Source organism: Xenopus laevis, chromosome 4L (genome assembly GCF_017654675.1).
Source record: "Xenopus laevis strain J_2021 chromosome 4L, Xenopus_laevis_v10.1, whole genome shotgun sequence".
Taxonomy (NCBI): Eukaryota; Metazoa; Chordata; class Amphibia; order Anura; family Pipidae; genus Xenopus; species Xenopus laevis.
Window position 1 is genome coordinate 126,877,613 of NC_054377.1, and position 15,081 is coordinate 126,892,693.

The 15,081-nt window shown below is 39.6% G+C and overlaps 1 protein-coding gene across 2 annotated transcripts in view; it reads left to right on the plus strand.

Annotated features, from left to right (window-relative positions):
* Positions 1 to 15,081, plus strand: part of cacna2d2.L (calcium voltage-gated channel auxiliary subunit alpha2delta 2 L homeolog) — a 189,508-nt gene that overhangs the window by 141,257 nt on the left and 33,170 nt on the right. For both annotated transcript variants that reach the window (XM_041590779.1, XM_041590780.1), the window contains exons 5-12: positions 6,611 to 6,655; positions 7,414 to 7,552; positions 9,241 to 9,372; positions 9,455 to 9,512; positions 13,431 to 13,481; positions 13,984 to 14,083; positions 14,240 to 14,398; positions 14,702 to 14,809. In XM_041590779.1, coding sequence (XP_041446713.1) covers positions 6,611 to 6,655; positions 7,414 to 7,552; positions 9,241 to 9,372; positions 9,455 to 9,512; positions 13,431 to 13,481; positions 13,984 to 14,083; positions 14,240 to 14,398; positions 14,702 to 14,809 — 792 coding nt within the window. The remainder of the gene's footprint in view (positions 1 to 6,610; positions 6,656 to 7,413; positions 7,553 to 9,240; positions 9,373 to 9,454; positions 9,513 to 13,430; positions 13,482 to 13,983; positions 14,084 to 14,239; positions 14,399 to 14,701; positions 14,810 to 15,081) is intronic.

The following is a 15,081-nucleotide window of genomic DNA, read 5'->3' on the forward strand; positions in this document are numbered from 1 at the left end:
ATATTATAAAATGTGACTAAGAGGCATTACAGGTACAGTGAAACCTCAATTTTACATACCCTGCATTATACATCGTTTTTTGTTTTTTTGTGGTACGGCTAATTTATAATACATTTCAATTGGTGCTTTTTCATGATTTTACATCATGTTTTCCTGGATTTTATACCAAAATTTTGATGTTCCCCTAAATTTCCGTTGGTCCTCTATGAATGTATTTTTAGTGAAATTAAGTGGTTTACAATATGTTTTGCCATGGTTCTGTGTCAACAGTCAATTAGCCTGCACCTTGCACAGTTATGCACCGATCACTTATTGCTTTAGGTTGTGCATTTGACTGAAAGGTATTGCTGCAATGTTTAACATAGTAAATCGTATATTTCAATGTGAAACTGATTCCTGTGCTTAAATCCTTTTATATACACAAAGAATAACTTGCTTTAACACATTTCCCTAATTTTAAATTTCCACAGATTTTAGTTTTTTTTCTCTGGTCCCCTGAAAATGTAAAAAGGGGTGTTCTACTGTATGAATAGTAGGGGTAGTGGTGGGTGTTTTATGATGCATTAGGTGTCTGTATATAAGTATAAGCACATACAGTTTATTTATATAGGTTCAAGTACACAGCAAAGCCAAGTCTCTTTCTTTATTAAATATTTTAGGAAGAATAACCGATAGAATAGAAGCCCTGGATGTTTTTTATCCACTGAACTTTTTCATGTGCCATTTAAATTAAATTTATTAGCACAAGGTTGGAAGATTCTATATGGAAATAGTGTCCTATTTTCTGTCTCCAGCCCCTAGGCCAGTATCTGGATCAAGATGCATTAGGAAAGGGAGAGCTGTCCTTATTTTTATAAAATCTTTTTTTTCACTGTAGAAAGCTAGTCTATACCCAATGCAGTTTATTCTTATCCTACTATTGCATTTTTTATAGAATTAAGTTTCCAAGGAAAGGATAGAATTCACGGTAAGCTTCTGGGAGAAGGTGCTAAAATTTGGGAGCAGATTGTTGGGTGCGGGCTCTAGAAGTCATGGTAAGGTGCTGCGGGCAGGTGCTAGATTTCACTGTATTCTGTGTAGTTCTGGGTGCATGTGCTATAATTCACAGTAAGGTTTTGGAGGACCTGGTAGAATTCATGATAAGATTCTTGAGGCAGGTGCTAAAATTCATGGTAAGGTTCCGAGGGCAGGTGCCGAAACTTATCATGAGGTTCTGGTAGCAGGTTCTAGAATTCAAGATGGTAGAATTTATGGGGATGTTCTGGAGTAGGTGCTAGAATTCATGGGGATGTTCAGTGGGGAGGGGGAGAGCTATATTAGGAGGTCCTGGGAATAGATGGGAGAGTTGACTGGGAGCTCATAGGAGAAGGTGCCAGAATTCATCAGAAGAAGCAAACACTATCAATCATGGTGAGGTTCTGGAGCAGATGCTAGTATTCCTGGGGAGGTTGTTCTAAAATTTATATGGAAGTTTTAGGAGTAGGTACAGAGTATTTTGGAGCAGGTGCTAAAATTCATCTGTATTTCTCTTGGCCGGGCAATTGTCAGCGCTCCAGAGACGTTTCACCTTGGGCTTATACAGAACATTACACTAAGTATCCATGACAGGCTGAACAATCTTCTGCTCCTATTCTATGCCCAGAAGACAAATCCTGCTCAGGTTGAAATTGTCTGAGCCGCTGACTATTAGCCTCAGGAAAAATTGGGCAATGATGTATATTCCATGTTATACCTAACATGTAGATAAGAGATTCCCCAGCCAAAGAATAAAAATAGGTTATATGGGTGACTAGCCCTTTCTATACACATCTCAACAAACAGAAGCAGGCAGGGGAAATCCTGTGGCCAGAACATACCTGTTATACATGCAGGAGGCATTTTTTTCCTTGTTTTGTTTTAAAGGAGAACTAAAGCTTAGCCAAAGAAGTAGGCTAGAAATGTTGTACATTTTGTTTGTGCTTCTGTACCAGCTCAAGGCAACCACAACCTTTTAGCAGGGAATATCTGTGTCTCCAAAGATGTCCCAGTAGCTCCCCATCTTTTTTTTTTCACTTTCAATATACAGTTCACATAGAATATAAATGTCACAGTATAAGGCTGATAATTAATTAATACATATTATCACTACATGACAGCTTAGAAACCAGTGCAACTAGCATCAGAATTTAATAATCAGCCCTGTAGCATCAGCTTATATTACAGACAAACCTCATTTTCTGCTGGATAATTAGCTTCTCAACAGCTGCTCAGAGCCCACTGAGCATGTGAGTGTCACAGACACTTTCCAAGATGGGGACCCCCTGTGACAAGTTTGAAGTCCTGGATCATTGCTGCTATAGAGAAGCTGAAACGTTAGGCTGGTGCAAAAAGTTCAGTATGTAAAATATGGCATTTTAACCATATTCATGTTTAGGGTTTAGTTCTCCTTTAAATCTAAAAAATAAAATCTTAATAAATAATGAACAAATGAACAGATACAGAAGTAAGTGTGTGATACAGTAAAACAGGTATGGGAGCTATATCCAGAAACCTATTATTCAGAATGCCATTTTCCACAGAGTTTTATTTAAGCAAATAATTGTTACTTATAATGTTTTTTTTTCATTTCCTTTTGCTATGAAACAGTAAATCCTTGTACTTGATGGTAACTGAGTTGCATGAATCCATATCGGTGGCAAAACAATCCTATTGTTTTAATTAAATTTTAATGGCTTTTTACCAAATTGCAGAAATACCCTTTATCCAGATAACCCATATATACTGTACCGAACCAGTGACCTCTGTATTGATGCAGGGTCATTGCTGTATACTATAGGTGGCATATCCCCTGGCATGTCCCTAAAATCCTCATTAATTTAGTTTGTGGCCACAAGCCATTGCTGTGGGCGCTGCTGGGTGGCAACATTACAGTTTGGTTTAGGCCCATGGCGCACATAGCATATTGTTTGCTTTGGTCAAAATTTTCAATAAAATGTGAATGTGAAAATTTGCTATTCGCATTTGAGTTTGGTGGTTTTCCCAGTGCGGTGGAATAAAGTGTGCAGTGATGATTGGTAGGAATGTAACCAAATGCCTTGTATTTAACATTCAGAATGTTGATGTGCCTAATCTTGCTTGATTAGCTCTAGCATATGATTATACTTTTCCCTTCTGCTTAAAACAAACAAAAACACATTTTTTACATCAGAGGTTCCCAGAATGTGCCTTGACTCCCCTTAGAGCACTGGTTTCCAAACTGTGGGATGAGCCACCTGGGGGAGGCCTGGAAGCTTAAATAGCAAAGTGAAAGTTACACTATTTTGTCCAAAAAATGCTCCTTCCTGGTGCAGGTAGCCATGTTTACAAACATGCACTTAATGAGAGTGCCACCCGGCTAGCTCATCGTACGTATTTGTGTGACATGGGGACAATAAGGTAGAGTCCTGCGCGGGTCCATTTTTTGGGACCCGAATCCGACCCGTACTCGCAACCTGCAATCCGCAACCCGCACCCGCAACCCGCATTCTTACCCGCTTGGACCCGCAACCCGACCCGCAAGTACCTTCTCTGCAACCCGCGACCCGCTGACCATCAAGAATCGGGAAGTGCTGTCATTATAAACCGGAAGTGACATCATCGGAAGTAGATATGATCAGAAAAAAGGGAGTAAAACCGGAAGTGCTGTCATTGTGTACCGGAAATGACATCATCGGAAGTGGACATGACCAGAAAAAAGGAGCCAATATTGATATTGAGAAGACCCGCAACCCGCAAACCCACAGAACCGACGACCCGCGGGTATACCCGCACCTTGAACTTCAACGAAAAACCCGCATGGTACTGCAGGTTTTTGCAGGTAACCCGCAGGTACCCGACCCGCTGCAGGACTCTACAATAAGGAGCACCCTTCCAGGGATGCAGAGGCATAACACTCGTTGGGAGTATTTTTTGCACAAAATGTTATTGTTCCCTTCCCACCTGGAGTGTGGGCTCTGTTAGCCCACATCTACAGTGGGTGAAACCATTTACTACAGATATGTGCCTTAACCCCAAAACTACACTGTTAAAATGTGCATTCATTAACTATTTTTAGCAGTTACTGAGACTGACAATACCAGGATTTGGGCTCAGCAGCTTTATCTGAAAGTCAGAGAGTCAGTAACCCAGGGGTTAACTGACTGACTATACAGGAAAGGCACAGACATTAGGGTCACTGACACTCTGACCTGTTGAGTTGAAAGTTTGGTATTCACAGTCTAAAACTGCTAATATCTCCACTAAACCACATAACCACTTAAAAAACTGAAAACTAATATAAACTGTAAAATTGCTCAGATGAGGTTTAGATCCCATTTAACATGAGAGTGGAATTTGGGGGTTTGTTACATTGTTAGAACTATAGTGGAATGACTTAAAGGGGTTGTTCATCTGCCAACACTTTTTTTCAGTTCAGTTGGTTTCAGATAGATCACCAGAAGACTTTTTCAAATTTTTTTAAATTTTCTCTGTGTGACCGTTTTTCTAATATGAAGTCTTTTCTAATATGAATATGAAGTTTTTCTAATATGAAGTCTATTTCACCTTCTAAAGCAGCTCTGGGAGGGAGGTCGCTGAACCTGTAAACTGTTCTAAATTAATACATTTAGTTGATACATTTCTTATCTTTGTCCCTGCTGAGCAGAATCTCTGGGTTTCATTACAGGCAGCTGTTAGAATTGATACAATAGTTGCTCATACTCCAGAGATGCTGCTGAGAAATGTATCCACTAATGTAGCAAATTGTAACAGTTTAGAGTCTGCACCTGAATTACTGAGCTGCCCCTTTAAAGGGGAATTCTGCTTCCAAACCAAAATTTGATAAAGAGGCCCACAGAAACACCTAATATACCTATCACCGGTATCGGTTTCTTCAAAAACTTTCTTCAAAAAGTATGAATAAATGCCATTTTCTATGCTGAAATCATTTGAAATCCTGGCAGTGAAGGAGGGACTAAACTCTGATATTACAAATTGTAACAACTTCTCCACAGCTTACAGACAGCATGCAAGAACTACATAACCCACAATGCATTGCACTGTGATGTTCCGTTCCTTATTAAAATCACGTGTGCAGGGAAATGTGGGGTTTGGAGGATGCAGGCTGAGGACAAATGGCTGTTGATACAAAGTAACAGTAGTCAGCCAGCTTAGCAAAGTAGTCAGACAGATCAGCAGGATAGAAGGGGCTAGGCTTAGGGAACTTTTCCAAACCATTACAAATCATGAAAAGTCTGCATATTTTTTAATTGATGTATATTTCAAAGTTGCTGAAATTGTGTTTACATTTCAAAAAGCTCAAGGTATTGTTTTGTGGAGTTCCCCTTTAAACTAAGGTTTTGGAAAAACGGTAAAAAATAAAAAATGGAAAGTAACTGAAAAAAGTCTGGAGAACAATCTGAATACAATTGAACTGAAAAAAGTGTTTTGAAGGTGAACAAACCCCTTTTAAAAAACAGTGTTTTTGTAGATCCATGACGTTGTTATGATCTACGGGACGTCATTACCTTAGGTTCAACCTTCAAGTGATGTCTTGACCCAAAATGACTGCCCTAGAGAAAGGATTTGTACCCCATTATGCCTTTCCTACTATAGACAGTAGTAGTAAATAAAATTCGTTTTGTAAGACAATTACGGGGTCACAAAGCTGACTTGCAGATTTGTATGGAAAAAGGTGAAGAAACACTGCACCAGAGGGGCCAAAGCAGTGGAGGGAGCTCAGTCTGAACAGCAGTTAGGTCAAAATGTTTGGGATATTGGGCTTCTTTGATTATTAGAATGTTAAGGGGGACATTAATCTAAAAAGTCTTCTTTACAGAGTTCATATTTCTCTTTCTTCCTGAAATGTTAAAGCCCTGTGAATGTAATGTCCAGGCTACAGACAGCAAGTACGGGCCAGAAGTATTAATGGAACTGACTGGGGAAAAAAGCTGAACGGCTTCGCAGTGGGAAATGCTACTTTATCACTCACTCCAGATGAAAGAGATATAAGTCACATAATAACCTGCAATAAAGGGAAAATGACTATTACTTGCAAAAGATACCCTTTTTCCTTTCATGCACTAGTCACAAGACTCGGCACAAGGTGCACATTAAAACCATTTTTCTCGATGGTTTCCCTTTATGGTTTTATTATGAGTCAATTTTGAATGTAGCAGCATTCGTTAAACTTACGATAGATTTTGAGCTTAGTAACGGGGCCCCTCATGTCTTTTCCTTTGTCAGTCTCTCTGGCCTAGATTTTACAAAGCGAGCAAAAAATAGAACTTGCGATGCTTGATCTGCAAAATAAAAAATGTTTCAAACTGGGGCCATTGTAGTAAGATATTTGCCTATGGCTGTGTGTGGCTAAATGGTAGATAGATGGAAAATATTGCAGAGGTGGGGGAAAAAGTGATCTAAAAATAAAGCATATATTTTAGTGCAGCCACAGAGCCCTGGTGCATTCCAGCGCTATACAGCCAATGGGCCGCAATTCGATTGAATGCCGGGAGTCGCAGCTTCTGGACTGCTCATCATGGAAAATTCCAAATCTAAGCTTTTTAATGCTACTACTGGTGCTATTTGCTCATGTTGTGCCTTTTTTTCTTTTTAGGAAGAAGATATTGAATATTATGATTCCAAGGCAGACACAGAATATGTGAGTTACCTGCTGCATTTTCCAAATGGATATATTCAAACCTAAATATACTGTAAATATATATATATATATATATATATATATATATATATATATATATATATACTGTATATATATATATATATATATATATATATATATATATATATATATATATATATATATATATATACCTGTTTTCCATAGGCCAACTCTTGGGTTAGAATCTATAAGAAGTCAGGCTGGGTGTGTCATAGCAAGTCCATGGGGCGTGTGATTGGATGCGATAATTGTTGTCAGCCACACAGAGTTGTTAATGGAGCTTTGTAAGTAAATGTATCCCCCTGTAGCTCTATTTTATTTTAGCTCAATTTAAAGGTACGGTGGCTCCTTAAAGGGATTCAGTCTTCAGGAATGACTTTGGGGTAGGACATTGAGGACATTTAAAACACAAAAGGGGGGTTGTGGGAGCAATCCTAAGGTTAAGTAAAATTATATTAAAGTATAATGGAAGTGCTACTGACTTGGCCAAATTTGATAAGCCATACCATACAAACTGGGGCACTTAGTTAAGAGGCCTTAGGCATCATCTTATAATTCCAATAGGGAGTCTTCATGGAACATCATTATCCATACTATAATAAGCTATGTTTACATTCAGAGTGGAGAGACTATACCTGCTCAAGTGAAAACATGTGTATCATTATGCCTGATGCCTTTCCACCTGCATCTGCCTTTTACCTCTCGTTCTTTTTCTCTGACTCAATGTGGTTCTGCAGGAAGACCTGGAGGGGGAGGATGAGCCCAGAGAACCCACACACTCGTTAAAGATTGACTTTGCAGATGATGCCAATTTTAAGGCGAAGGTGAATTACAATTACACAGCAGTGCAAATCCCCACGGACATCTACAAGGGCTGTGAGTGTTAAACCCCTCTTTTCTCTGAGTACCCTCTGTGCCCTTAGATATTCCTTCTGTTTGCCAGTGGAAGTCATCTGTGGGGCAAGTATGAAAAAAATGTGTTGATCCACTGAATGATAGACTTTAGGTGGTTATGAGGAAGAATTTCAGCCTTGCCATACTGTAGATTATTTTAGGCAATAAGAAAGAGCGTCATTTGTAGCTCTTGTTAACCACCATCCCAGCATGCTCATTCAACCATTTGCTTACAATATAAACAGCGAGACCCAAGCTTGATACAGGAAACCCATTATCCAGAAAGCTTCAACTTACGTAAAAGGCCATCTCCCATAGACTCCATTTTATCCAAATAATTTAAATGTTTAAAAATGATTTCCTTTTTCTCTGTAATAATAAAGCCGTACCCTGTACTTGATCCCAACTAAGATATAATTAATCCTTATTGGAAGCAAAACCAGCCTATTGGGTTTATTTAATGTTTACATGATTTTCTAGTAGACTTGGGGGTTATTTATCATAATCCGAATTTATTTAATTATTTTCTGAAATATACAACGACCAAATCCGCAGGGGTTATTTCCCGTTATTTATGAATACATTCCAGTTCGGGAAAACAATTGAAAAAATCGTGAATATCATCTGAAAATTCCTATTGTATATATTATATAAATTTTCGATTTTTGTCTGAAAATCTTTGTATTTTTGCATGAAACACATCGCAAATCAGGATATCTTCGGGACTTCTCCCATTGACTTATATACAACATTGGCAGTTCTGAGATGCCGGATTTTCAGATATTGACTTTTTCCATCCTAGGGGTATAATAAATCACAAAAAATTCTAGGGTTTTTTCCCACTAAAAATTCGGACTTTATAGTATAAAAAAAACGCAATTTTTTTGAGTTTTTGGCGAGTTTTTGGAACCCCCTTAAAGTATGAAGATCCAAATTACAGAAAGATCCATTATAAGGAATAATCCAGAGCATACTGGATAACAGAATGACAAAGGCAGCAAGCTTAACATAGGATATCAGCCTTCTGGAGTGGAAGTTCTATTTGCCCACCCTTTGCCTAAAAAAAGATAAAGATAAAAAGATATTTTATATATATATACTGTGCCTAACTGAGAACATTTTAGCAGAGCCATATAAAGTGATTTTCTTCTTGTTTAAACGCATGTAATGGTGCATGCAACATGGCTGCACTGAAGTCAGCAGAGAGCTCAGTGTTATGTAATATTTCATGACCCTTTTCTAATACGAGGCAGCCTGGATGCCCTGGGGACAAGTTCTAAGGTTATGTGGGGGCTTTGTGGGACTGTATTTCCACGGCACTCTGTACTTGGATTTTAACAAGGGATTTCATGCTATGCTAAGTGATCAGAGTGGGAAGCAGGAAAGTGCTAAGTGCGCTGTGTGTTGGCAATAGCTAACAAGCTGTCAGTAGGGGTAATTAATCATATGTGCACAATTAGCTCAGGTTGACTCAGAGGCTGCTGCATTTGCAAGGATCCTATCTATGGTATGTGAACCTCCAAATATCCCTTCTGTCCATTCCTCTGCTGGTCCTTATTGCTCCCCTCTGAGCTGTGCTTGCTCCCCTCTGCTGATTCCTGAATCCAACAGCTGACCCTAAACTTTCCCTGCTGACCCCTCTCACCTCCTGCTGACCCATGTCTCCTCAGCTACAGTCATTCTGAATGAGCTGAACTGGACAGATGCCCTAGAAGATGTCTTCATCCAAAACCGATTGGAGGACCCAACGCTGCTGTGGCAAGTCTTTGGTAGCGCCACTGGAGTCACCCGTTATTACCCAGGTAATGCTAAAGCATAGCAAGAAAACATGCTTAAAGGGGAAGAAATATTTGGGAGGTAACTAACTGTACTTTATCTTCACAGCCACACCTTGGAGGGCTCCCAGCAAGATAGACCTGTATGATGTCCGTAGGAGACCATGGTATGAACAGTAATATTGTGGTTTTCCAATCTCTCTTTCACTGTCTCTCCATTATTCTTTCTATCCTTCTGTCTATTTTTGCTGTATCCCGGTATCCCCACTCACATGAGTTTATTTCATCTTCCCCTATCTTCTCATGTGTCCAATCTCTCTCTCATCCCTTCTCTTTATTCACTTGCTCTATCACTATATTTTATTTCTGCCTAGAACCTCTCTTATCGCTGTCTCCTTCTCCTGTATCTATTTGCCTCTCTCCTCCACCGTCTCCTTACTGTCTCTCTCTGATATTCCAGCCCTGAGCAATTCTGTCCAATTTTCATTTCACGCATCATTGCCACTGGAAAATATCTAAAATAACAGAGCGAGCACCTCAAGCCTGTGTGTATACGTGTGTATGTATACTTTACGTGCATGGCTGAATATGTGTGCATTCTGGGTATAGTTACATACATTCCTGGGTACTTTTGATGACTGTGACCCTTTGTTTTAAACAGTAAATGTTCAGTAATTAAACATTTTGTTTAAAATATTGCTTCTGCCTGGTGAAGCTTATGGTTAGACAGAGCATTCTGCCGGTAACTAAACCTGCAATATTATTTCTGATTTCAGCTGATATACTGACCCTCTGCCAACTGCCTGTACTACAACTCCCAGCATTCATGGACATCTAGACAATTAGCTGTACCCTCCACTCCCTCTTTTACTCCCCATGCCATGAATAGATGTGGCCCACAGAAAGATAATTCATCGGCTATGTAGAAATAATGACACAGAGTTGGCCTAGATGGTGGGAGTACTTGCTCTGGGAATTTGTAGCCTGTATTGTAAGCAGTTGCTGAATCACAGTTCCAGCTTTTGATTTACCAGGGACTAGCATATGAATTGTTTATCCACCCACACACTACAGTGCTGGGCTCCACTGTATATACATCTGTATTATCAGAGGGTATTTTTTAATTGTAATAAATGTATTCAGAAGGCACGAACATGCCTGGCAGTGCCATATAAGTGTACAACTAAGTTCCAAAATGAGCCAAAAAACAAAGATTGATTAGAAGACCATGCACCAAGGCTTTGCAAATTATATCAGATTTCCTGTAATGCTCTGACCCACCAGTCCCTTGGAAAGGCATAACGCTCTCATTAGTGTAATACATTCATTTTCATTGTTCTTAGTTTCAAGCCTCATTATGTGGTCCAACATTTGATCAGACCCCCCCTCAACCTCATACTAAGGTTACAGATGCATAACAGCATTCTTCTGGCTGGCATTTTGTTAAAATTCTAAAAACATCTACGGCAGCAAATATTATATTATAATATTGGGTGCTGTGGTCAAATATAATATAAAGCCTTCAAAAAGGACCCGCACTCCAAAAAATTCTTGAGATCAAACTATTTTATTAAGCATCACTCGTGTATCCAACGTTTCAGCCCACGTTGGGGCCTTTATCAAGGGCTGAAACGTTGGATACATGAGTGATGCTTAATAAAATTGTTTGATCACAAGAATTTTTTGGAGTGCGGGTCCATTTTAAAGGCTTTATATTATATTTGACCACAGCACCCAATATTGATTTTTGGATTTTTAGAACATATATATATACAGTTATATAGGTGCACTCCACATACAGAGTTTCTTACCTGGGAGACAAGTGGAAATGTAAAGCTAAATTTAAAGACTGGTTTGTATATTATGCAAATAAAGGAGAGTTTATTTCATTTTTGGTCCTAAACCAGGACCTTTGTCAGGAACAGGAAACAAAGCTGTTCCTATTCCTGACGAAGGTCCTGGTTTAGGACCGAAACATTGAAAAAACTGTCTTTTATTCTGGGCCCCCTACGCACTGTATCCCCTCTAGATAGACTAGCTACCAACTCAATGACACAATGGTGCGATTGGTTTGAGAACAAAAAGAGTGCCCCGTATAAGTTTTATTGAGTGAACAAATTTTAAAGTGGACATATAGCAATAATGAATGCTATGTGATGCTGGTTTTAATGTGGGCTAAAAATTATCATTATGCTTAAAACACAACCCCTTTATGTGAGCTCCCTATAATAGACCCTCTCTGGTCCCAGCCTTTTCTAAGCTCATATTTAGCGGCATATAATAGAATGACATTTTCTTGTTTTTTTTACACAATATATCTGTCTGCTTTAATAAATTCATATGGTATGGTGGCTAGCAATGCCTTTATTGATCCAGGGACTAGTCTGATTGCCATTTTGGTGTCAGGAAGAAATATTTTCCCCATCTGGGGCAAATTGAAGAGGCTTTAGATGGGTTTTTTGCCTTCCTCTGGATCAACTGGCCGTTAGGCGGGTTAAAATAGAGTTAAAAGGTTGAACTTGATGGACGTGTGTCTTTTTTCAACCTAACTTACTATGTAATTAACACAGGTACCCTTGCTATACCATGGCATGCACTGCCCTCCACTGCAGTACACCGAGTACTTCTGGGTCCTACAGTATTATTAGTGGTAATACAGCTGCCTCACATCTCCAGGTCTGCAACTGGAAAGTGCTCAATATTGTGATGCCAGGGGCATATTGTGTCCTGGAAGGGAATAGCATTGTACTTAGTTATGGTCTGTAACAAGGTCCCAATGCAAGAGTTTGCACGGTATGTCTTGGCTAAATACCCAAATGGCAATTGCACACTGAGAAGCAAATCTATATGTACAATAACACCCATAAATCTTCCAAAGCTTTGGATCTCCTTTTTAGTAATAATATAATTTCTTCCTTTGCTTAACTTAACACATTAAGTAAAATTCCCCTGCCAGCCCTCTGGCACGTTAATGGTTTGAACCAAGAGTAATCAGAGCACCCCCCCTGCACAGCATGTCTTTTTAGGATCCGCGAGGAAAGGAATGACGTCTCATTAAAAAGAAAGCCTAAATAAAAACTGATCATTACAGCGGCGCACATTATAAAGAATGGTGACAGGGCGGCTAAACATGCGTTAAAAATAATTAGTTCTGATATTTTTCCTTTCATAAAGTAGCACTCAGGAAATCTGCTCTGTGAAAGGCAATTCCCCATGCTGTCTAAATACTGATGTAATTGCAGCACTCTGCCGGGCCCCGTACTTCCATTTACCTGGGAACAAGAGAAAAGGATTAGTACAAACGGCTGCTGCTAGCAAAGTGTGCAATTGAGTGGCACAGTACCCTTATCCCCTAGTGACTTAAGACTCACTAATAACATGCAAAATTTGCCAGCCCTCTATAGGGCCCATGTGTCTGAGTGAGTGTGTGTTTTATATGCACAGATATTTCTATATTTACAATGAATTGCTATATATATATATATATATATACATTGTGTATGCATAAGTAATAATATAACGTGTCACTGAGGAATAACAAAAGCACAACTCCACAGGCAAAATGCTTTTATACATGCGCTGTATTTCTGAAGCTATAATAATATGCGCACCCAACTGTGAACAGATTGATGCATGCTTCCATAGGGAATCGGGAAAAACTTTTGATTCTGCTTTATTAGTTCCAAAGATTCCAAAACTGTTTTTAGTTTAAATGTTCTCATTTTTTCCACTAAGGCCCCCACAAGCTTATCATGGGCCTTACCCAATCGTGCTGAGGTTCTGTTATCTGCAAAAACTTTTATAACTATTGTTTTCATATACATAATTTTACACACTCTCTAACCAGAGCAACTGGAATACACTTCAAAAGATAATTTTTGACTTTCAGCTATATATTAGAAGTCACTTGGGCATTAACTGATTGGCCTCCCATCATAGAAACACTGATGATATTCTGCTAGTGTCATGACATAATACATTCTATGGCAGACTCCTAAATATTAAAGAGGATGTATTATTTGCTCCTTGATGAACTAAGTGCAATATTATGCCGCTGATTGTGTTTGCGTGTTTGTGTCTCTCAGGTACATACAGGGAGCCTCTTCGCCAAAGGACATGGTGATCATCGTCGATGTGTAAGCATGAAGCACCCATTTAAAAAAAGGGGCATGGGGCAACCCTTTATGTCATATGGGGGTCACAAACCTGAGGTTCCCCATCTGTTATCAAAGTACAACACCCAACACAACACTTTTATTTTCAGCTGAGTACCAGCCTTATTCTACAGTTAATAGAGAGTGCTGCAAACTGTTGGCCCTCCTGTAATAAATTACAGTTCCTTAAATTGTGTGGCCAAAAGATGTCCAACCTGCAGCTATAACAGAACTATAGCTTACATCATCTCTGGATCTGTAGTTCAATATCATCTGCAGGGCTATATGTTTGGCTTTCCTGTTACAGTATTGTAAGTATAGCTATCACTCTCCCATTGCATCCCCCCTCTTTTCCTTCAGCCCCCTACAGCTGCTGGATCCTATTACTTAAGCTGCAGCCCCTGTAAATGTACATACAGTATACAGACAGCACAGCTTGTAGCAAGACAGCGTTATTCAATATGTCCCTCATTGTGTCTTGCAGCAGTGGCAGTGTAAGTGGTCTAACCCTGAAGCTTATGAAGACATCTGTCATGGAGATGCTGGATACTTTGTCTGATGATGACTACGTGACTGTCGCCTCGGTAAGGCCTCACCATTATTCTTGCATTCAATTTAAGCCTATGTCCATTTCTACCCATTCGGGAAACAAAATTGTTCTTGGTTGAAATATCAACCCCCCAATATGAATCTTCCCCCACCAACATAATCTCTGTCAATCAATGTGTTTCTGTCCTTAGTTCCATGAGAAAGCAGAACCTGTCTCCTGCTTCAAGCAGTTGGTCCAGGCCAATGTGAGAAATAAAAAAGTGATAAAGGAGGCTGTGCAAGACATGGTGGCCAGAGGGACAACTGACTACAAGGCTGGATTTGAGTATGCTTTCAGCCAGCTGCAGAATGTAAGTACAATGGAAAAGTTACAGCTTCTCTCATAGACGAGTAGAGGATTCCTAGAAATGGAGACAGGGCATTAGCAGCTGGTGTGACTTGACTTACCTGCTTTCCCCATCAAAATCACGTTACTATGACCCCCTTCCACATCCACCAACGAATAGATCTGACATCATGGTGGAAGCCAGTTGGGGGTGCCGGGTCCTTTCTGTGCCCCCATCAGTCACAGGATCTGCTACACCACTGCACTTGAAGTGAAACAGAGGTTCTGAGTGGCACCTGTGTGACTGTGTGTTTTCTTTCTCCTCCAGACCAGCATCACCCGTGCCAATTGTAACAAGATGATCATGATGTTCACAGATGGGGGGGAGGATCGCGTGCAAGATGTGTTTGAGAGATACAACTGGCCAAACAAAACTGTGAGTAAACATGTGATGAGCCACTGACAGTGGAAATCTAGCCATTAGTTCAGATTGGTACTCTAGCTGGTAAAATGATTGGAGAAAAGGAATAAGTACCAGCAGAAACAAGGAATGACATACCAGCAACATAGCCCTTAAACTAGCAAAGCCTATTATATATTCCCAGTGTATAGCTGGCACAAAGTGACACTTTTTTAAAGGTTACCTTGGTAACTGTGCCATCTCCTGTGCCATTCTTTGTGCCCTTTTCTGACTAATGCAAGCCATAA